This window comes from Arachis ipaensis, chromosome B07 (genome assembly GCF_000816755.2).
Source record: "Arachis ipaensis cultivar K30076 chromosome B07, Araip1.1, whole genome shotgun sequence".
Classification (NCBI taxonomy): domain Eukaryota; kingdom Viridiplantae; phylum Streptophyta; class Magnoliopsida; order Fabales; family Fabaceae; genus Arachis; species Arachis ipaensis.
The window spans coordinates 24,903,560-24,927,996 of NC_029791.2; the positions used below are offsets into that span (position 1 = coordinate 24,903,560).

General features: G+C 37.9%; 1 protein-coding gene and 1 long non-coding RNA gene across 2 annotated transcripts; one reads left to right on the forward strand and one right to left on the reverse strand.

The window, feature by feature from the left end:
- On the forward strand, positions 913 to 3,219 carry LOC110264527. The gene is made up of 3 exons (XR_002350708.1): positions 913 to 1,003; positions 1,115 to 1,242; positions 3,163 to 3,219. It is a non-coding gene; the product is annotated as an uncharacterized LOC110264527 (long non-coding RNA).
- On the reverse strand, positions 6,343 to 7,259 carry LOC107606998 (protein ALP1-like). The gene is made up of 3 exons (XM_016308990.2): positions 6,886 to 7,259; positions 6,578 to 6,800; positions 6,343 to 6,494 (listed from the first exon to the last, which is right to left on the reverse strand). Exons 1-3 carry the CDS (start codon positions 7,216 to 7,218, stop codon positions 6,343 to 6,345), a joined length of 708 nt encoding a protein of 235 aa, XP_016164476.1. The 5' UTR covers positions 7,219 to 7,259.

The following is a 24,437-nucleotide window of genomic DNA, read 5'->3' on the forward strand; positions in this document are numbered from 1 at the left end:
TGTTGGATTTAATTTGGGTTTCAATTACTATATTATCCCTACTCTTATATGAAATTAGTAAAATGCCCCTAACCCTAATTTTCCACACAACACTTTTACCCCCCTTTTTCCCTAACCTTCAGCCGCCGAAAACCCCACTCCAATTTGCTCTCTTCTCAGACCCAACAGCCGAGACATGAACCCTTCCCCTTCCTCAAATTAGTCGCAGCAGTAATGGGAAAAAGGAACGAAGGAAAAACGGATCCAAGGGAGAGGGGGCGGAGCTGTGCTCAGAAGAAAGGGTGAGCCATGCGCCGCTGCCACCGTTCAGCCCGTTACCACTGCGCCGTCTGCATCGCGCCAGGAGAAAAGGACAAGGGGAGGGAGGAAAACTGCGCTGACGCGTCAAGCTTCACCATCGCCATCGCGTCGCTAGATCGCCGCGCAGGAGGAGCCGTGTCGTCGTGCCGCCACTATTCGCAAAGAGGAGAGGGAGAGAAAAACGTTGAGGCAGAGAGCTACGCGAGGAAGGGTGTGGTCGCGGGCCGTCGTCCTTAGGGTTCCCGAACAGAGAACGGTGTTACTGCCACCGCCGCCAGAGCTGCCACGAAGGAGAGCGAGGGGTAGGGAGCTCGCGGTGGGGGAAGGGCCAGGCGCTGTTGTGCTATGGAGCAGCGTGAGCCGCGCCGGTGCTTTTGGGGTATCACCGCCGCCGTCCCCGGAGTGGCTGGTGTTATCGCCAGAGAAGACCACCGGAGTTGCTGTCCGCCTCTGCCTCGGGGTTCAGATCCACCGCTGCCGGAGCTCCTGGCCGAGCCTCAACCGCTGGGAACGCCGCTGCCGCCACCGAGCTCCACTGCCGGTAAGGCTTTTAAGTTGAGTTTCCCTTCGGTTGAGTTTCTTGGAACTTCATCGTTGCTGCGTGTGGTTCAGATCGTCGCTGCTGCTTGGGGTTGACTGCCGGGTTGTCGCCGAACTGGTTCGGAGACCGCCGTTGTTTCGGTTCAGCCGTTCCTTCGGTTCGGTAAGCGTTTCGATCTGAAAGCCCTCCAGTTACTGCTCTATTATACGTTGAGGAGTTGTAGCATTTGTTGTTATGAGAGTTAATCTCGGTTATTATATATATTGTGATTAGAGTCGTTGTGGTTGCTGAGAAAACGGTTTGGAGCTGAGGTTTTGGTAGCTGGGATTTTGATTGTTGATTTCGGGTCGATGCGGAAAGGACTCGGTGACGCGTTTGAGTTATGGAATTTGCGCTTTGAGGTAGGGGCGCTTTTCGAAAACTACAGTTTATTATTGGAATTATTACATATGGGTACTGATGTGGGATATGGTGTAATTAGTGATTGTATCTGTAGGATTGATTTGAATTGAGTTAATTATCTTGATAATGTGAAAAGTCAAATGCACTTTTGAATTCAGCCTGGTTTACTTTAATTGACTTGGTGTTGGACAAATGATTTGTTATTGAGCCATTTCTTTAAAGCTTTGGAAATGAGTTAAATCGGTTGATATTGATTTGATTTTGAAATGGTTTCCTTGAGATATGCCACTGAGGTGATTGTTGGATTTAGCTTGCTTTTGAATTAATTTCTGGTTTTGAGCTGTTGAAAAGGAATGGGAAATGGTTTAGTTGGGACCCGAATCGGGTGGCAAAAGTCCAAGTTTTAGGGGAGGTGCTGCCGAAATTTTTATAAAATCCGAGTCTTTATTGAAATGTTGTCTGGAAAATGATGAGTTAAAGACTTCTACTATTTTATTAGAATTATCGAGAAAAGGATGATTCATGCTTTCAAAATGAATTAATAAAGAGGAAGTTGTGATTTAGTCTTGCTTCTTAAGAAAGGCATTGTATCTCTTTCAGGAGAAGGTTATTTAGATGAAACTTGTGTTTTAAAGCTGTTTGGATGTGAAAAGGGTTTATGCCTTTGAATTTGACTTGGGGGTTTCAATTAAAGAAGTTTCAATGACCTTGAAAGAACCTGAATGTATATTGACAAGTTTCATTTTGAAATATTTTGAGAAAGGTTTTAAGTACTCTTTGAATTCTGAATTCTTGCAAGACCAAAGTGAAGCGATTTGAGAAAAAGTGATTTGTGGCTTAAATGCCGGTTTTATGAATTTGATGATGTTGAATGGTGGAGGTGCCATTTTGTTATGAGCCGGAATGACTGTGTATAATATTGATTTATGGCGGATTGCCGAATGAGTTATAGGCCGTATGGCTGATTATGAATTATGAATTTAAGCCGAAGGGCTGTATTTATTGATAAATTGGCTAGTTCTGGATTGAACCGTGAGCCGGATGACTGAGATGGATGGTGATCCATGGTTGAGTACAAATGCATGTATGCAATTGAATGAATTGTGAATTTAAGCCGGATGGCTGAGATGAATGTTATATGCGAGTATGCTTGTGTTTTCTCTCTGGTTGTAAGGGTGACAGGGCACCGATACCCTCTAATGGTGACAGGGCGCAGATACCTTCTAATGGCGACAGGGCGCAGATACCCTCTAATGATAATAATGCGCAACAGAGAGACTGTGTCCGGGTTAGCTACCAGATACGTCGGGTTGGCTTGGTAACCGACAGATGATATCATCAGCCACTAGGGACAGGCATGCATCATATGCATCTATGTGACATTGTTTGGGTGTGCATATTATACTTGGTTTGCCTATGTGATTAATTGCTAATTGTTCTACTTGTAATAACTATTTGTTTGTGCTTGCATCTTCCTATGTGTGTTTGCTACTGGGACTGTTTGTGCTTGCATCTTCCTATGTGTGTTTGCTACTGGGACTCTGTTGGATTGTGGTGATTGGTTGATGGTTGGATTGTTTGGGCCTAGGGCCGTGGTTGGAATGAGATGAACCGATGGTTGATTTCCGTTTTGTGTTTCTGATTTGGAATAAAGTATGAAAAGCTATTTTGGTTCAGCATAGATAAACCGTTTTGAAAGGCTCTTGAGTTTTTGAGAATTGAACTGTTCCTCTTTCAGAAAAGATTTCCGATTCCTCTTTTATGGTAAACCGTTGTTTTTGAAAAGAGGCATAAGACGGTTATTAATCACTGGTACGGTTTATCTTCATGTATCCTATTACAGTAATTCCCAAAAAACCCTCTACTGAGAACCCTTTCGAGGATGATGTTCTCACCCCCCTACATTTTTTCCCTTTCAGGATATGGGCGCAGAAGTTACGAAGAGCTTATTTAATTGTTGTTGTGATGCTCTGTATTGTTTTAGTTATGGTTTATTGTACCCTCGCCTTTATCTTGATATAATCTGTAAGAGGGATAGGAATTGTATTGGTTAATGCTTGTAAAGTTATTTATATATATTTATGTATATATATGGATGTACTCTTTATGAGTTGTTGTAAGTTGTATGGTATTTATAGATGTACGTTAGCGAACGAAAGTATTTTTGGGAGCGGTGTCACGGTTTAAATTTTCAAACAGGCTCATATCTTAGTATTAAATAGTATAAGTGTCGTCGTAATGTCCGAGCTATCAGAGTTGCGCAGCCGGAAGCGTGAGCTTTGGTAGTTAGGGTGTTACAAACAGACGCATAATTCTTGTACAAGAACACAAACACATCAATAAAATAAAATCTGTAAAACCCGGTTAATTAACGGCTAATTAACCCATAAATGAGAATTTATTCTAGAAAGCAAAAAATGTTATTTTTATGGCTAAATGTGATAGAGGAGATTGAGACGAGAATTTTGGTACTCCGTATCTAATATGTAATGTGGTAGGAAATACTTAGGCTAGAGGCCCTAAGATAGGCATTGAATTGTTGGTGTTGTTGAATGGTTGAGATATATGATTTGTTCATATATGTGATTATGAATATTGATGCCTTGATTGTGTGATGTATGAGAAATGCATGTTGTGATATATGCTTGATGGGTGATTGAGGTTGAATTGATGGGTGGTACCATGTTGATGGTGAGTATGATATTGATTATGTATAGTGATTGTTGATTAGAAATGGTATTATTGGAAATTGGGATGAGGAAGGATGTATGACATGATATTGTGTTGTCCTTTAGCCATTTGATTGAGGAGTGTTAAAATGGTTGGATGTGGTTTTGGAAATTTTGGTAAAGTATCAATATGTGAGTTGAGGATGGCTTGTTGTTAATTTTGGTACATTTTGAATGATTTCAAAGAGAAGGGTTGAAATTGGCATGTTTTGATTGATTTTGAAAAGAGTTGAAAGTGGCTTGTTTTGAAAATGGCACTTTGTGGTTTTATATGAAAACATGGTTTTGGGCATACTTTGACGGGACATAACTTGGACTACGGATCTCTGATTTGTGCCAAATCTATTTAGAAATGAAATTGGATCCGGGATGTCCATGCCGTTCGAAGAACGGGTGAAAAACGATTTAAAATGAGGAAGTTATGTCCGTCGGAAGATTGGGGTTTGAATCTGTGAATTCTGCAGCTTTTAACTTAGAAAAATTTGTAGCAGAATAACCCTCCGCGTGTAAGGGAACTTGGCGCGTGCGCGCCGTTCTTCCAGAAAGCACCATCCACGTGTGCGCGTGGTGTGCGCGAGCATGTCGATGCGCTGCATCGAATGTCCAGCCATTTTCCAGAGAGTTGTGCCAGAGTTGTGCCAGTTTTGTGCCTGGGGCGCAAGAGTACCCACGCGTACGCGTGGCTGACGCGTGCGCGTCGTTTGGCTAATTTTCAACCCGCGCGTTCGCGCGTATGACGCTCACGCGTTGATGAGTTTTAAGGCCATCCACGCGTGCGCATAGAGTGCGCGTACGCGTGGCCCTGTTTTCATCCCAAAGTTGATTTTTGAGTTTTAAAAGCCAAATTTCATACTTCTAAGCCTCCGATCCCACCACTTATGTCTTAAATCATTATGATATGCCTAGCATGAGAAAAAGGGCTAGTGAATGTGGTAACTTGCGAGTGAAGCAAGGGGAAAAATGAATGATCATTGAGGATCAAAGATGATTATGTGAGATGCGGAGATTGGCGGTGAGTTGGGGATGCGCGACAGAGGGACAGTCCAATGGTTAGCTACCAGGACTTGTCGGGTTGGCTCTATAACCGACAGATGATATCATCAGCCACTAGGGACAGGCATGCATCATAAGCATACTACATGAATTGTTTGAGATTGCCTATTTGACTGAATATTACTTGCTAATTGTCTAAATGCCTTATCTGTTCCTATTTATAAATCTCTTGTCTGATATATAACTGTGTTTGCTATATATTACTCCTGCTGGTGGTTGGGAAGTCTGAAGGAATTGGAAAGGGAAGTATTAGTTAGACTGAAGAATCTTTAGTCAGTTGCCACTTACGGTTTAGTTTGTTTATAAGCTTTGATATTATCTGAAGGAAGTTCTAGGATTGCCTTCGGCTTTCCTCTATTATTATGTATTATATATGTGGAAGCTGTTACCGTACTGGGGACCTCTGGTTCTCACCCATGCGGATTTTGTGGTTTTCAGATGCAGGACGCGAGGCTTCTCGTTGAGGCATGCTGGAGACTTCTGGATTAGCGAAGATCCTTTGTTCTCGGGACTCTATTGTGATTTATATATCTTGTTTAGATACTTTTATCTCCATTAAATAATACAAACTGTGATGACTCCTTCTAGAGGGGATTTTGGAGAATAGATTTCTGTATTTGTGTCCTTTTGGGTTTCCTTTGGGGTTTTCCTTATTTTATTATATGTATATATTGCTATGCTCGGACCGGTTATCTTCGCAACCGGACTTTGAGTCTTGATATTCCTATTTTTGACACTCTTTATATATATGTTATCTCGCGTTCGCTTATCCTTTGCTCGTTACGTTATCGATCGGAGTGTTGCGCTTTCGAGTTACGTTTTTTTTGTTTACCCCTTTTTCTATAAAGGCTCCTAGTTATAATCAATCATTCATACTACTATACGTACTAAATTTTTATTTTAGAGGTCGTAATACCTTGCCATCTCTGAATTATGACTTAAGCATAAGACTCTGTATAGTAGGGTATTACAAAATCAATATTACAATAGATAACCTCATACATAGAAAAATGAACACAATTATCGTGTATGATGTCTTCTCCTCCATTGGTTCCACATTTCTTGTACAAGTTGATCCCTCCATCTACCCCAAGCATCGCTCGTCTCAATATGGTGGATCGTCCCCCCATCTACTCCAAGCATATTTTGATCTACTATCTCATCAATAGGATCCACAACCATCACTCTTCTAATGTGATTATGCAAAAGGCAACATGCAGTTATAATTCTTCCTTGAGTTTTAATAGGATAAAATGACCTTCCCCTTAAAATTCTCCATCTTGCTTTCAATACTCCAAATTGCCTTTCAATGACATTTCAAGCTTGTGAGTGTTTCATATTAAAAAGTTCTTGGGCTGTACTAGGTTGATTATGTGGATTAAACTCACTCAAATGATATTTTTGTCCTCTATAAGGTGCCAAAAATCCTTCACAATTCATGTATCCAGCATCACATAAGTAATAATGACCTAGTGTGACATACACAATTGAACAAAATTGATGAAAGATCAAATGGTTACTTTGATAACATATTAAAGTCTCAATAAAATACCTTGGGAAACACTAAACCCATTGCGAAATAGTGCATCTCGCAATACCCTAGAATCCGGAGCTGAACCCTCCCACCCCGCCAGTACGTAGATAAATTGCATATCGGGAGCAACCACTCCAAGCACATTGGTTGTTATGTCACCTTTTCTGTTTCGATATCTAGGCTTATCAGCCTCAAGGACATTGACTTTGATATGAGTACCATCTAAGGCTCCTAGGCAATCCTAAAATCCAAAACAAAGATCAATTAACTCAATCCTAAAGAACACCAACCATATGAGATTTAATAACATTAGCAAAATAAATTACCTTAAACCATTTCCATCGTTCATCCATTCTATCCTGGCTAAATGGTTGAGGTTTCTTCAGTAAGAGATTATGACATCTCAAAATAGCAAGCAATACATCATTAAACCACCTACTAATTATTTTTTCAGATCTCACAAATTGTCTCTTTATTACTCTAATTTTGACATCATGTGCTATAATATGTAAAAACATGGCAACCATTTCTTTCACACCCATATTCCTACTTGGTTCTAACCTTCCAACCCTTTTAAGCATGTTACACAATGCATGAAAGGCACATCTATCCATTCTTGTGTTTTCTATACATGCTAGATCACTAAAATAAATAATCATATCAACACTAACATCTCTTATTACTTGCCTACTATAACTATCATTCCATTTTCTTTTCTTTTTTTTAATTGCAATATAATCAAAACATAGCAAATCATCAACAACTTAACCATAAGGTCATTCATTAATTCGAAATGTAAAATCAAGCAGGCAATAACTTTCATCTTCTGTTTGAGATCCATTCTGCAAAAAAAATATTAAAATATTTAGCTAGAAGACTTAACTATTTATTTATTCTTTGTAAACTTTTTCTATCATTTAAAAAATAAAATTAATAGCCATACTTCAAACTTATTCGAAATATTTAGCTTATTGCATAAATCATAATTCAAAGCTAAGCAATGAGATCAGACCACAGAGATATACATTCAGCACTTAACTTCCCTTTTCTGCATTATCATAACTTGAATATTAAAAGAGGGCATCTCATTTGCTCTTTCAAAAAATCATAGTAACTTTATACTAAATGAATGATCAGCAAAATTAAAAGAGAATAAATTAAAAATATTACAATGTGAAACAACATCAGAAAACTTAATACAGTACTATGAACTATTAAGCTCAATTTAAGAAGAACACTTAAAAATGGTTTAAAATTGCAATTCAAAACTACAATTGCAACTGAATTTGCCAACACACATTCAACTACAATCCCAATAAAAATAATAAAATTATCTGATCAGTTCCATGACTTTGTTTCCATTAATAGCAACAACTCTGAATACCAATATATACAGTCAAGCATATACATTCATAAATGAATAATTGAATTTATATAAGGATTAGTGATTGCACATTATCAAGAACAGGATATCAGTAATAACTGAAAACTCAAAGGAAGTAGGTGCATAGATTAAAGGAGCCTGAAGCAGGGCCAATGAAGGACTTTATTAGATGATTTATATAGTTTGTATGAGAAATAGTTATAGAATATGCACATATGTATATATTCCTTTTCGTTAAAACCATGTCTCGAGTTACATCCACAAATGATTTAGACATCGAAAATATTTAAAGCCTATAAAAAATGGAATGAGATCAAGAAATGCAAGTCAGAATTTAAAAATTTAAACAAGCAATGTGGCAGAAGCAAATAGGAAGGATAATCATATCTTTGGTACAAAATTCTGGTTAGGAATTGAATTAAAAAATAATATAGGAATTGAATTAAAAAATAAAATTATTAAGAGAAAAATAAATGTTGTTTGTGGTATATATGTGGTGTGCATATGGAATGACAGAATGGGCTAAAGAGGCAGAGCAAAAGTCTAATATGAAGGGATACTAAGTTACTAATAAGTTAGTCTATATTGCTTAAATTAAACATAGCTAATATATACAGAAGAATATATATCATACCCACAAATGGTAAAAGCCTTCTAGTGGGTCCTTTCACTACCTAAAAAATTAAAGCATTATTTGTTATTAGAACACATTAACAATTAAGTACCTTATTATTTAGAAGTTAAAACTTATTAGAACACAAATTAAACATGGGATGGATGACATATCATACAAACCTCAGAGCCAGTGACATGGTCATGGATCTTGGCTTCAGGATCAGCACATGACACCTGATGCATGCAAATTAAATTAAAATAAATAAATAAAAGGGCAACTTAAAGATTATTTATTTGGATTCCTCAGCTCATCAATGTTTTAGAGCACTACTACTTAGTACTATACTCTTTACCTTTGCCATGCAGAAGAGCAACATCACAAGCATGATAGCACGAAAAAATTGTAGAGAAGCTATCATTTTCTTCTCCATTATTATGGACTCTATGCAACTTGAAATGTGTCTTGCAGCTAGCTACTACTAATATGATTTTTATAGTGCTAGCTAATTCTCAGAGTTGCAATTACAATCACACCCTTTCTTTCTTGTTACTGTGTAAAGAGTTGTATTATTACTAAGAATCAACTAATAATGAGTGTCTTAAAAACATTAGACAACAAAAATTTAAAAAATTAATTAAATTCTGAAAGATACCCTTAATTAGAAAATTGATTTATGTGGATGAGTATTATTTAGCACAGCCAGGAAATAACAGGTGGAATTGTGAAAGGCATCAAGTAAGCATGCATGTAGAATTGTAGATTATTAGTTGCACACACACAAAGACATATGTACCTGAAAATAAAACAAATTTAAAGAACACAGGATATAGGATACATTTTTGTACATTTTTGTACCTCTAAAATAAAGAACACATGATACATGAGACAAAGCACTAACTTAGTAAGTGCAAACTCTCTATTCACCAAAAGTTATTACTTATTACTACCTGATAATTATATTTCTTCTTTTAGCTATTGACGAATGAATTTTTACTAGTAAAGAATTTCACAAATATATTCTCGTTGAAAGTATAGTTTCTAAACCAACAAAGAATCATTTCGTACAAAAACTTGTTTGTCACTAAAGCAAACCCAATAAAATTAATAACCGAAATATTTAAACCTTGGGTCGTCTCTCAAAGAATTGCAGGAAGGTGTATTTATTATTGGTTATGGAAGATTATTTTTTTAGGGTTTTTGAATAAGGAACAAGTAAAAGTAAATTGTAAGAATTAAATTAATAACTAATAAAGCTCTTAGCAAGGTATGAAAATTGGACATCCTATCCTAGTTATCCTTATAAATTGTGATGAAAATTGTTCATTACTCCCACTTAGTTAACCCTCTTACTAAATAAAAGAAAGTCAAGTGGACTAATCAATCTGATTCCTCAAGTCCTAGTCAACTCCTAAGGAAAGACTAGCTTTAGAGGAATCCAAATCAACCTGCAAATTCCAATTATCAATCAACAAAGGAATTTGATAACTCAAGTGTCTCCAATTAATCAATTCAAGCTAAGAATGTAAAAAGCTGAATTAAAATCATAAATATGAAATACCTCAAATTGCATTAAATAAGAAAATCAATTCTAACATGGAGTTCATAAACCAAATTGTCAACATAAAGTAATCAACAAGGGAAAATAAATAAACTAGAAAGCTAGAACAAATAAAAGTAGAAGAGAAATTAAATTAAAGGAATATGGAACCTGAAATTGAGAAGAAATCATCCTAAAACTAAGAGAAATCCTAAATCCTAAAACTTAGAGAGAGGAGAGAGCCTCTCTTTCTCTCTATAAACTACATCTAAAACCTAAATTGTGAATAATGAGAAGTGTTGAATGAATGGATGCATTCCCCCACTCTATAGCCTCTAATATGTGTTTTCTGGGCCAAAAACTGGGTCAAAACAGCCCAAAAATCACCTCCAGCAATTTCTGATACGTCCAGCACGTCGCTCTGTCACGCGTACGCGTCGCCCACGCGTACGCGTGGATTGAACTTTCGCCAGGTCACACATATGCATGATCCACGCGTGCATGTCGCCTAACAGCATGGCAACTATTGCAAATTATATACCATTTCGAAGCCCCGGATGTTAGCTTTCCAACGCAACTAGAATCGCCTCATTTGGACCTCTGTAGCTCAAGTTATGGTCGAATTAGCAAAAGGAGGTCAGGCTGGACAGCTTAGCAATTCCTTCAGTTTCTTGTATTTCTTCCAGTTTTGCATGCTTCATTTCCATCCTCTAAGCCATTCCTGCCCTATAAACCTTGAAATCACTTAACACACATATCAAGGCATTGAATGGTAATAAGAGAGGATTAAACATAGCAGATTTAAGGCCAAAGAAGCATGTTTTCAATCATAGCACAGAATTAGGAAGGAAAATGTAAAACCATGCAATTAGTATGAATAAGTGTGCAAAGACTTGATAAAAACCACTCTATTGAGCACAAGATAAACCATGAAATAGTGGTTTATCAAACTCCCCACACTTAAACATTAGCATGTCCTCATGCTAAGCTCAAGGAGATATAAAGAATAAATGGGGAAAAGTAAGACTCATGAAATGCAACCTATGAATGCAACTATATGCTAAGATGATTCTATCTACTTGGTTAAAAGTAAATAAGTTCTTCAAGACAAACATAAATCAATTATCACTAATTAAAATCATATAGTAAAGAAAAGTAGACTTGTAAGTAGACAGCTCATGAAAGCAGGGAACATAGAATTAAGCATTGAACTCTCACTGGTAGTGTATGTACACTCTAATCTCTTAAGTGTATAGGGTAGTCCACTCTAGTCTTCTCTAGTCATGCTTTCTAAACTTTGTTCTTCACCTAACCAATCAACAAATATTTAATGTACCAATGCAAATATCATCAGGTCTTTTCAAGGTTGTAATGGGGCTAAGGTAAAGGTGAGGGTATATATATGGCTAAGTGAGCTATAAATTGAATCCTTGACTAACCTAGGCTCTCACCTATACACACATACTCTATATAACTCTAAAAGTATGCCTAACTACCCAAAATTTCCACTTTTGCATCTCATACTCATGCATCAACTTTTTTTTTAATTAGTATCACATATGCATTGATTTTTTTCATTAGCTTAACATTGGGATAATTTTGTCCCCTTATTTATTTATTTATTTATTTAAATGGATATTTTTGGATTTTTTTTTTAAAAATAGACATAACATATCAATGCACATGGATTTTTAATTTTTCTGGTCTCACATGAGTAGGTACCCAAATTCCTAATATTTTATCATAACACATTCCCTATTAACCCATGTTTCCACAGTTTTCCCACACTTAGTTGATACACAATCTCTATCTTAAGCTAACCAAAGATTCAATTTGGGGTAATTAATTTGTTTTTCCGCTTAAGACTAGTGATGTGGTAAAATATAGAATAAATGGGGATTAAAAGGCTCAAGGTGGCTAGCAAAGGTATTTGAAGGGGTAGGCTATTTGGGATAAGTGAGTTAATAACAAATGATGGCCTCAATCATATGCATGCATATAAACACATTAAACATTAGACATATAGAGTGGAACAAAATAAAAATTACAATCATAGAGAAGAAAACACACAAGAATAAAATATCATGGTTAGTAATGTAACCATATAATTAGGCTCAAAAATCTCATTAGGTTGTGTGTTCTTAGTTATAATTCATGTTCCAATTTACAGTCTTCAAACAAGTTTATTAAAAAAAAGGTTTTAATTTTAAATTAGTGAAATATTATAAAATAAAGTCTTGAAAAGAAATTTATTACTTTAACCAAGCAAACATACATGCAAACAATTATTATCATGCAATCTATTCTATCTAACAAAAGAAAAAATAAATATTGGTGTTAAGAGAGAGATTACCTCTGGAAGTCAGGTATTGACCGACCTCCCCACACTTAAAGATTGGCACCATCCTCGGTGCCATCAGTCAGGAACAAAGGGGGGCTGGTAACAGCATCTCCACAGTCGGGGTTGTCATGGCTCCCGGTGCTAGTAGGTGAAGTGGAGTTCGGAGTGTCTGGTTCCTCTTCAGGTGGGTGGTTGCCAACAATCAGCTCCTTGGGGTATGTAAATCGGCACTTGTTACGGCGCTCTCTTTGCTTTACTTTCCGGTCAAAGCGGTCCAACCTCTGAAGTATCTGTAGGAGCATCTGATTTGTTAAAGGTGCTTGTGATGCATAAGGAGAAGGAATATCTTCGGCCGTGTCTACAATCTGGCTGGTAGTGGCTTCTTGGGGTTTGATGTACTTCCCGTTGGGGACAATCTGATCATCCCCTAGAAGTGTGGTCTTGGTGTCCCCAGCTCTATAGGAGACTCCGGCTGCCGAGACTAGATCTGAAACCAAGGCGGAAAAGGGTAGGTTGCCCGCAATTTGTACATGTCCCATGGCGTGCTGGAGGTGTCTTGGTAAGTTGAGAGGCTGGTCTGTAAGGATACACCAGAAGAGAACAGTCATATCTGCAGTGAAGGAGGACTCATGAGTGCTCGAAAAGATGTAGTGGAACATAATATGTGCCTACACTCGAGCCTCCAGAATAAGTGCTGAAGCCAATATGCCCTTAGGTTGGGATCGATGGTATCCATAGATCCATCTGCTGCCAAGTTGTGCTATCACTCTGAGGACGTCGTCCAAGTTGAATTGGTATGTCTGGCGCTTGACAGAGGCTTCTTGGTATGCGTCCAATCCTTCTGGGGCAGGGGGAGATCTAAAGCTCGCTGAATGGCCCCTTCGGAGATAGGGACTTGCTTCTGACGGACATAGACAGACTGCAGAGTTGGCATGTAAAAATTGGAGTAGAATTCAACTACCCATGAGAGGTTAACCTACCGTGGCTGTCTCCGTAAGAATCTCCATTGTCTACACTCAATGCGGGGCTCTACAAACTCAATAATGTGGGTAGGGAGGATGAGTAGGTGCTCATTGTTGTAGTTCCGCTCAGCCAGGATGGGGAACATCTGCTCACAGTAGTGGTTAGTGAACCGCGCAGTGTCCCTTGCTAGAAAGGCTTTCTCTGTTTCATCGACCTTGATGATCCGCTTGACTCGTTTTGTGGATGGCTTGACTGATGTTGAGGATGGTTCCGTATCCAGTGCTCTTTTTGTTCCTCTTCTTGCCGGTGGTTTGGGAGCAGCTTTCTCTTTGCTCTTCTTGGTGGCCATCCTGAAAAGGAAAAAGGAAAGTAACATGTAAAGCCAAGGGTTAAAGCAAGGAAGAGGACAGTACAAGTGATAATCAATGCCAAGGTAAAGAAGGATGTCGTTAACTGACGTTAGGATTTTTGCCAGTAAAGAATTTTATAAAAACAGTCGCATTGTAGATATAGTCTCTAAACCAACAGAAATTCCTTCGTACAAACATTTTGGTTGTCACAAGTAACAAACCCTTTTAAAATTGACAACCGAGTATTTAAACCTCGGGTCGTCTTCTCAAGGAATTGCAGGGAGGTATGTTCTTATTATTGGTTATGAAGGTTGTAAATTAGGGGTTTTGAGAATGAGGAGTAAATAGTTTAATCAGCAATTAAAGTAAATGAAGAACAAGTAATTTAAATGGCAAGTAAAATAAATAAATGACTGAAAATAAACTTTTGGCAAGGTATGAGAAATTAGAGATCCTATCCTAGTTATCCTTATCAATGATGATGAGAATTGAATCTTAATTCCACTTTGTTAACCTTTACTAAGATAAAGGAAGGTCAAGGGATTAATTGGGTTGATCTTCGGATCCTATTTATTTCCTAAGAAAAGATTGGGATTATTGAAGTTCAATTCAATTAACAAAGTTAACAATTATCAATCATGTTTGAGTTTGATAACTCTTGAGTTACTGATTTCTTAACCAAGACCAAAAGGAGAAAAGTAAATCTACTGGAATAAAAATGTCTTCAGATGGGAATAACAATAATGTAAATAAAAGAAAGCAACAATAAACTGAAATACCTCAATTAGCACTAATAAAGATATCAAATATAACATGGAAGAGTTCATAAATTAAATTAGAAAAATAAATAAAAGGAACATTGAACCTGTGATGAAGAAGTAATAATCCTAAATCTTAAAATCCTAATCCTAAGAGAGAGGAGAGAACCTCTCTCTCTAAAAACTTATCTAAATCCTAAAATTGTGTATTGTGAGCTTCTTTATGAATGGATGCATTCTCCCACTTTATAGCCTCTAATCTGTGTTTTTTGGGCCGAGAACTGGGTCAGAGACAGCCCAGAATTCGCTGGGTACGAATTCAAACACGCTGATTTTTTGTCACTACGACGCGGCCGCGTGGAGCACGCATTCGCGTCACCTAGAGTCAGAGCAACTATGGCATATTATATATCAAATCGAAGCCCCGGATGTTAGCTTTCTAACACAACTGAAACCGCATCATTTGGACCTCTGTAGCTAAAGTTATAGCCGTTTGAGTGCGAAGAGGTCAGGCTGACAGCTTTGCAGTTCCTTCAACTTCTTGTATTCCTTCCATTTTTGCATGCTTCCTTTCCATCCTCTAAGCCATTCCTGCCCTGTAATCTCTAAAAACACTTAACACACATATCAAGGCATCTAATGGTAATAGGAGAGGATTAAACATAGGGAACTTAAGGCCAAAGAAGTATGTTTTCAATCAAAGCACATAATTAGGAAGGCAAATGTAAAACCATGCAAATAGTATGAATAAGTGGGTAAAGAGTTGATAAAAACCACTCAATTGAGCACAAGATAAACCATAAAATAGTGGTTTATCAACCTCCCCACACTTAAACATTAGCATGTCCTCATGCTAAGCTCAAGAGAAGCTATAAAGGAGTGAAGAGGAATGATAGAATGTATGAAATGCAACCTATCTGTATGAATGCAACTACATGCAAAATGTTTCTACCTACTTGGTTAAAAGTGAACAAGTTCTCCAAGACAAAAATAATTCAAATTTCACTAATTCAAATCATGTAATAAAAGACAAGTAAACTTGTAAGAAGATAGCTCATGAAAGCAGGGAACATAGAATTAAGCACTGAACCCTCACTGATAATGTATATGCACTCTAGTCTCTCAAGTGTATAGGGTAATCACTCTACTCTTCTCTTAATCATGCTTTCTAAACTTTGTTCTTCACCTAACCAATCAACATTATTTAATGTACCACTGCAAACATCATGAGATCTTTTTCAAGGTTGTAATGGGGCTAAGGTAAGGGTAAAGGTATATATATGGCTAAGTGAGCTATAAATTGAATCTTTGACTAACCAAGCTCTCACCTAACATACATACACTCTATATAACTCTAGAATCATGCCTAGCTACCCATAATTCCCACTTTTATATGATTCCCATACTCATGTACCAAAATTTTGATATTTCTTTACTTTTATCACATGTGCATTGATCTTTTTATTAACTTTAGCATTAGGGTAATTTTGTCCCCTTATTTATTTACTTATTTATTGAATATTTTTGGATTTTTCTCTTTTTTTTTTTTGTAGAGAAATAAACATAACTTATCAATGCACATGAATTTTCTATTATTTTTCTATTTTGGTTTTTCATGAGTAGGTTCCCAAATTCCCAATATTCAAATAAATTAGAAACATGATACATTCCCTTATTAACCCATGTTCCCACAATTTTCCCACACTTAGTTGATGCACAATCTCTATCTTAAGCTAACCAAAGATTCAATTGGGGTTTTTAATTTGTTTTTCTGCTTAAGGCTAGTGATGTGGTAAAATACAGAACAAATGGGATTAAAAGGCTCAAAGTGGCTGACAAGGGTGATTTAAAGGGTAGGCTTATTTGGGATAAGTGAGCTAAAATTAAACAATGACCTCAATCATATGCAAACATGTAAATACACTAAATATTGGACATATAGAATGGAACAAAGCAAAGGTTGCAATCATAGTGAAGAAAACACACAAGAATAAAAATTTATGGTTAAATAATGTAACCATGTAAATAAGCTCAAAATCTCACAGGTTGTGTGTTCTTAGCTTTTTAAACTATGTTCCAAATATAACTTCAAACAAGTTTTAACATAAAAAATTTTCAATTTAAATTAGTGAAATTTTTCAAAAATAGGGTCTTAAAAAGAAATTTATTACTTTAACCAAGTAGTAACTAAATGCACAAAATCAAATAAATATGCAATCAAACATGCAAATGCAACAACTAACAAGGAAAATAAACTATTGGTGTTGAGATAGAAGAGTAACTAACCCATGGAGATCGGTATCGACCTCCCCACACTTAAAGATTGCACCGTCCTCGGTGCATGCTGAGATGTGCAGGTGGACGGGTTGTTCCAACTGATGCTTTTCTCCAAAGATTGTGCGGATGGACTTGTCTTGTTTTCCCATGTAACATCTTCCGATTCCCTTCCGGGTGGCCATCCTGAAAGAAAAAGGGAAGAAAAGTAACCCAAAAATAAAGATAAGAAAATAAATGAAGTATGGGTGGGTTAATGCCAAATGATAAGGGTCTCATTTACATGGAAGCTTCAACATGTACGTGAGAAAACAATAGAAGCCATGGCATACCAGTGGTGCAAAATTTGCAACAATGGGGAAGAGAGTGGGTAATGAAAGACAATGTAAGTTCATGTCAATGCAAAAGGAATATCAGTAATATAAAAATTAGCATTGATTTAAATAATATTACCCAATCAGAATAAAACAAGTCATGAAGCACCCAAAATAATTCAAGAGAAGATGCAACAGTTAAATAAGAAAATCAACACCAAAGGTAAAATAATGAATTTAGAAAAAGAAAAGAAAAATATGCACAAAATTAAAATACAATGAATGAAATATGCAAATAAATTAAGTAAAATTGAATGAAGGTGAAAAAGAATGAGGAGTGAAAGAGATAAAGTAAGAAAGAAAGAGGAAAGAAGAAAAGATAGAAGAAATTAAGATAAGAAAAGAAAAGATAAAATATGTGGCACTGATCTGGATAAGCTGTGCGGCGCAGGTGACGCGGACGCGTGAGTGACGCGGTCGCGTGGTGCGCGATAAGGTCAGGTGACGCAGACGCCTGGGTCACGCGATCGCGTGGCCTGATTTGTGCGATTGGCGCGAGTGCAGCCTCATGTTCGCACAACTCTCTGTTTAAATGCATAGTGCCAAAAATCTGGGTGACGCGATCGCATGGGTCATGCGATCGTGTAAGTGGCCAATATTGGGATATGACGCGATCGCGTCGGTCACGCGGTCGCGTCGTAGGGCTTGTGCGTTTAGCACCAGTCCAGCACCACTCTTGCACAACTTTCGGTCGTGCACCCTTTCTTACGTCGATTTCCAGGTGACGCGGTCGTGTGGGAGGACAATGTTCCCACTTGACGCGGACGCGTCAGCGACGCGGTCGCATGGGGTCAAATCATGCTAAAGGCGCACCTCCAGCCACGCTCTCGCGTGACTTTCTGATCGTTTTCTTTTCTTTCCATTGCACTGGTGACGCGGACACGTCAGCGACGCTGCCGCGTCGCGTGCGTGCTTTTTTTTTTATAATCTGAAAAAAAATGCAGAATGCAGTGTTAATATGAATGTGATGCAAAACTCCAGGTTCAATATAATAAAATAAAATAAAACTCGAAAACAAATAAAACTAAATAAAAATGAAAAAGGAACGATCATACCATGGTGGGTTGTCTCCCACCTAGCACTTTTAGTTAGAGTCCTTAAGTTGGACATTTGGTGAGCTCCCTGTTATGGTGGCTTATGCTTGTATTCATCCAGGAATCCCCACCAGTGTTTGTACTTCCAGTAACCTCCGGGGTCCCAAACTAGGCATGTAAAGCCCTTAAGAAGCTTCAAACAGATTCTTAGGCTCCCGGGATGACAAATGTCAGAGCATATTCCAGGATCCCAAACCTTGCTTTTACACCCATTTTTGTTGGGATTTATATTTTTCCAGCCGGGTGATAAGTAATTTGAATTCTCACTGCAGCTACCAAACAGCTTCCTAGACCCATTCAATTGAGCTCTACACCAACCCTTGCATTTAAACTTTGAGCTTCCAACCATAATGAACCTTGCAGGACAATTCTTACCGCTGACCATCTTCCTCTTACTCTTTATGCCACAAAGAGCTCTAAGTTGACCATCCGTCTCCAGTAGCCCATATTCAAGTGGAATTAGAAAGCTAAGGGATATGAATTTTACCCACTTGAATGTTGTGAAGGATGATGGCAACTTAGGGGGAGGTATTATTAACGAATTTGCAAGCTCCACTCCCTTGTGCTCTTCTCTGAAAACTTCCACCTCTTTGCAAGTTTCTTCAATATCAACCTCCTCCTCTTGGTAGCTTTCTTCCAGTTCAATATCTTCTTCATTGCTCACCAAGGGCATGGGAGGCTGTGCTTCTTCTTCTTTAATCTCCATCTCTTGACCAACCTCTTCCAAGTTTTCAACTATGATATGCCTTGGAGGTTGTACACCCTCCTCAGCATCAAATGCAACCATCTTGGAAGGAGGCTCTATGTCTTGACTTTCCCATGGAGGTTCAGCATCGGGGAGAGAGGGTTCATAATAGGAAGGTGGTTCATCTTGATAATGATATGGAGATGGTGAATATTGAGGTGGTGGTTCATGAGAGTAGTTGTGTTGGAAAGGTGGTGGTTCTGTGTATGGTTCATTTGGCTCATAAGGTGGTTGGTATGGTGGATACGGGTTAGGATCATATGGTGGTGTTTGGTGATAAAGGGCTTGTGAGTATGGTGATCCAAAGTCATGTTGAGGAGAGGGTTTATAGGCATATGATGGTGGTTGTTGATGGTTCATTAGAGGTGGTTGTTGCCATGAGGGTTGATTAAATCCTTGTGGCTCCTCCCATCTTTGATTGTTCCAACCTTGATACCTGTTCTCATTGTAATTTCCTCTTCCTGCAATATAATGGTAACCAGACTCATAGCAAAAGGAGTGAAAGTTCATAGTAGCAAATAAAAATGAAAATAAAAACAAATTTAAATTAAAAGGTTATTTAAATTTTGAATTTGAAAATTAAATTTTAAAATTTGAAAATTAAATTTTGAAATCTGAAATTTAAAATTTTGAATTTTTAAATTTGAATTTTGAAATTTGAGATTTGAAATTTGAAAAAAATTTTAAAATTGAATTTTGAACATTTTTAAATTTAATAAGGAAAGAGAAAAATAATAAAATGACAACAAACTTAAAAATTTTTAGATCAAAACGAAGAAAACAACTAAGAACAACTTGAAGGTCAAGATGAACACGAAGAACAACTTGAAGATCAAGATGAACACGAAGAACAACTTGAAGATCAAGATGAACACCAAGAAAAAAAATTGTTTGAAAAATTTTTAATAACTAAGTAAAAACCAATAACCTCTTAATTTACGAAAAGACAAAAATAAAAAACAAAAATAAAAACAAATAAACAAGCAAAAAGCAAATATTTACAATAACCAATAATAAGGCACACGTTTGCAATTCCCCGGCAACGGCGCCATTTTCCTAAATCTTAATCCTAAGAGAGAGGAGATAACCTCTCTCTCTAAAAACTATATCTACTCCTAAAATTGTGAATGTGTAAGCTTATTCTTATGAATGGATGCATTCCTCCACTTTATAGCCTCTAATATGTGTTTTCTGGGCCAAGAACTGGGTCAGAAATAGCCCAGAAATCGCTGGAGAAAAAATCTGCCACGCTGATTTTCGGAACTACGACGCGTCCGCATGGAGCACACGTTCGCGTCACCTAGCGTCAGAGCAACTATGGCATATTATATATCAAATCGAAGCTCCGGATGTTAGCTTTCCAACGCAACTGGAACCGCGTCCTTTGGACCTCTGTAGCTAAAGTTATAGTTGTTTGAGTGCGAAGAGGTCAGGCTGGACAGCTTAGCAATTTCTCCAACTTCTTGTATTCCTTCCACTTTTGCATGCTTCCTTTCTATCCTCTGAGCCATTCCTGTCCTGTAATCTCTGAAATCACTTAACACACATATCAAGGCATCTAATGATAATAGGAGAGGATTAAACATAGGGAACTTAAGGCCAAAGAAGCATATTTTCAATCAAAACACATAATTAGGAAGGCAAATGTAAAACCATGCAAATAGTATGAATAAGTGGGTAAAGAGTTGATAAAAACCACTCAATTGAGCACAAGATAAACCATAAAATAGTGGTTTATCATTAACACATGGTCGCGACTACATGTGATCAGTTCATCAACGGAAATATAGCAAGTGCATATTATGGCAAGTGGATGCAAGATGTTTATTAGCATGCCGGCAAAGACATGAGTAGCATAGATCAAGCATCAATAGCTAAAATGTATTATCATTCGTAACAAAATAACAATCACGTTTATATTGACAATTATATTCAATTAATAAAATATTGAAAGGATTTTGTGAAAAACAGGCATTAGAGTAGAATGATAGAATAATTAAAAATGCACAATGCCATACGGGCTCTTCACAAACACTTGGTATGCATGTAAAATATGTTAGAAAAGGTAGGAACTCAAAACATGCATGCAACCCAAAAATTAATATTAATTATCAAATCACTCTTGATGATATCCACAATCTCAAGTATAATAATATGAGATCCAAATAAAGCTCCAACACCAACATAAAAATGCATGGAGAAAAGGAAAAGAATGAAAGAGAAACCATAAATAACTAAGCTGAAAGAAAAATTGAAAAGGAAGAAGAATAAATAAATGCAATAAATTAAAAGAGGAGAAGAGTAGAGGGGGAGAAGAAAAGAAAGAAAGAAGAAGAAAAGAAGTAGGAATGAAAAAGAATTAGGATTGGGGGAGGGGAGATTTGAAATTTGGCGGTGTGCTGATTGAATTGTGCGTCGCATGCGACGCGTACGCGTGCATCACGCGTACGCATGGGTCGCGTAAAGTTCAAATGACGCGTACGCGTCAGGGACGCACACGCGTGGATTGCCAAATATTGAAATTGATGCGCACGCGTTAGGGATGTGTACGCGTAGATAAATTTATGCCTGTAGCACCATTTCAGCGTGGGGGCAGCACAATTCTCTGTTCAGCATGTTGTTGGCGCCGATTTCCATGCCCACGCGTATGCGTCGCTGACGCTTACGCGTGGGTTGAACTCTTTGCAGGGGACGCGTACGTGTGACGTACGCGTACGAATGGGGTGCTTATGTGCCACGCACCCTTCCCACGCGTCTCTCGCGCAACTCTCTGTTCAGGTGCACATACGCAAACGACGCGCGCGCGTCATGAACGCTTGCGCGTCGATCCCCTTTTTTTTTATGTAGAATGCAAAATGCAGAATGCAGGTGAATATGCAGAAATTATGAATGAACACTAATGAAAATAAAATAAAATAAGACTAAGAATAAAAAGGAACGATTATACCATGGTGAGTTATCTCCCACCTAGCACTTTTAGTTAAAGTCCTTAAGTTGGACATTTTGTGAGCTCCTTGTCATGGTGGCTTATGCTTGAACTCATCCAGAAATCTCCACCAATGTTTGCAATTCCAATAGTCTCCAGGATCCCAAACTAGGCGCGTAAAGCCTTCAAGCAAGTTAAAGCAAGTGACAAGGCCCCAAGAGTGTTGATTGCTAGACTAAATTCCGGGGTCCAAACTATGCTTTTGCACCCGTCTTCTTGTTGATCATCATTTTTCTACTTGGGTGGTGAGTAATCGGAATTCTCACCGAGACATCCAAACAGTTTCCTAGACCCATTCAATTGAGAATTATACTAACCCTTGTACTTCAATTTGGAGCATGCAACCATATTGAACCTTGCATGACAATTCCTACCACTAACCATCTCCCGCTTTCTCTTATAGCCACAAAGAGCTCTGAGTTGACCATCTGTCTCAAGTAAACCATATTCAAGTGGAATGAGAAAGCTAAGAGATATAAATTTTACCCATTTGAATGTTGTGAAGGATGATGGTGACTTAGGGGGAGAGGTCTCCAACAACTTTGGCAAGGTGATTTCCAGCTCCATTCCCTTGAGCTCTTCCTTGACAACTTCCACCTCTTTGCAAACTTCTTCAATTTCAACCTCTTCCTCTTGGTAACTTTCTTTCAATTCAGTCTCTTCTTCATTGCTTACCAAGGGCACGGGAGGTTGTGCTTCTTCTTCTTGAATCTCCATCTCTTGATCAACTTCTGCAAAGTCTTCAACCATGATATGCCTTGGAGGTTGTACGCCCTCCTCAACATCAACATCAAACACCTTAGAAGGGGGCTCTATGACTGGACTTTCCCAAGGAGGTTTCGCATCTCATAAGTCTGCAACCACTTCTTCCTCTTCAATAATTACTACTTTGTCCGGTTGTTTTAGTATCAAATCGTACTCCTCTTTGATGATTTCCTTTCTATGACAACTCCTTTCAACTATTCTTTCATCTTCAAGGGTCTCTCCTACTGCTGCCCTTAGGGCCTCCTCTAGCTTCTTATGAAGTATGGATTCGCGAAGATGATTCCTTCTTTCTTGTTCCATGTCAATAGCATAACTGGAATCATCTTGCTCTTGGATTGATGGATGTGGGTGCTCTGCCATGGAGGGTGGTGATGGAATGGAGAGATCATTATGTGGCGGTTCAACACTCTCCATCTTTTTCACTTGTTTCTCAACACACTCATCCGTGGGAATGCTTTGTTCATTGCATGAGTCTCTTGGGCCAAACTTTTGACGGATGGTTGCTTGAAGTTGATCTATTGCTTCCTTGAGACGATTCCTTGACTCTTGTCCAGCTTGAATAACATGATTAGGATCATATGGCTCTTGGGTTGATGGATATGGACATGGTATATATGGAGGTGGTGGTTCTTGGGAGTAATTGGGTTGGAATTGGGATGGATCTATGTATGGCTCATAAGGCTCATATGGTGGTTGATATGGTGGATAAGGGTTGGGATAATGTGTGGGTGTTTGCTAGTAGGGGGGCTTGTGAGTGTGGTGGTTCAAAGCTATGTTGAGGAGGGGGTTCATAAGCATAGGGTGGGCCTTGTTGGTAACTACAAGGGGGTCCACCATATCCATCATCTTGGTACGCATCCTAGAATGGCTCTTGACCATAGTAATTTGGTGGAGGTTGGTTGTCACGAAAGGGTCCACCATAACTATTGTCTTGGTATGCATCATAGGATGGTTGTTGGTTATAGTGCATTGGAGGGGGTTGTTGCCAAGAGGGTTGATCAAATCCTTGTGGCTCCTCCCGTCTTTGATTGTTCCAACCTTGATGCATGTTCTCATTATAGCGTCCATTCCCTGCAACATAATTTGAACTAAACTCATAGCGAAAGGGGTGAGAATTCATAGTAACAAGTAAAAATAAAAACTAATAAAAATAAAAATAAACTCCTAAAACTAAAAATACTAATAAAGAAACGAAAAAGTAAATATTTACAATAACCAATAATAAGGCACACGTTTGCAAGTCCCCGGCAACGACGCCATTTTGACGAACGGATTTTTGCTAGTAAAGAATTTCACAAATATATTCTCGTTGAAAGTATAGTTTCTAAACCAACAAAGAATCCTTTCGTACAAAAACTTGTCTGTCACTAAAGCAAACCCAATAAAATTAATAACCGAAGTATTTAAACCTCGGGTCGTCTCTCAAGGAATTGCAGGGAGGTGTATTTATTATTGGTTATGGAAGATTATCTTTTTGGGGTTTTTGAATAAGGAACAAGAAAAAGTAAATTGTAAGAATTAAATTAATAACTAATAAAGCTCTTAGCAAGGTATGAAAACTGGACGTCCTATCCTAGTTATCCTTATCAATTGTGATGAAAATTGTTCATTACTCCCACTTAGTTAACCCTTACTAAATAAAGGAAAGTCAAGTGGACTAATCAATCTAATTCCTTAAGTCCTAATCAACT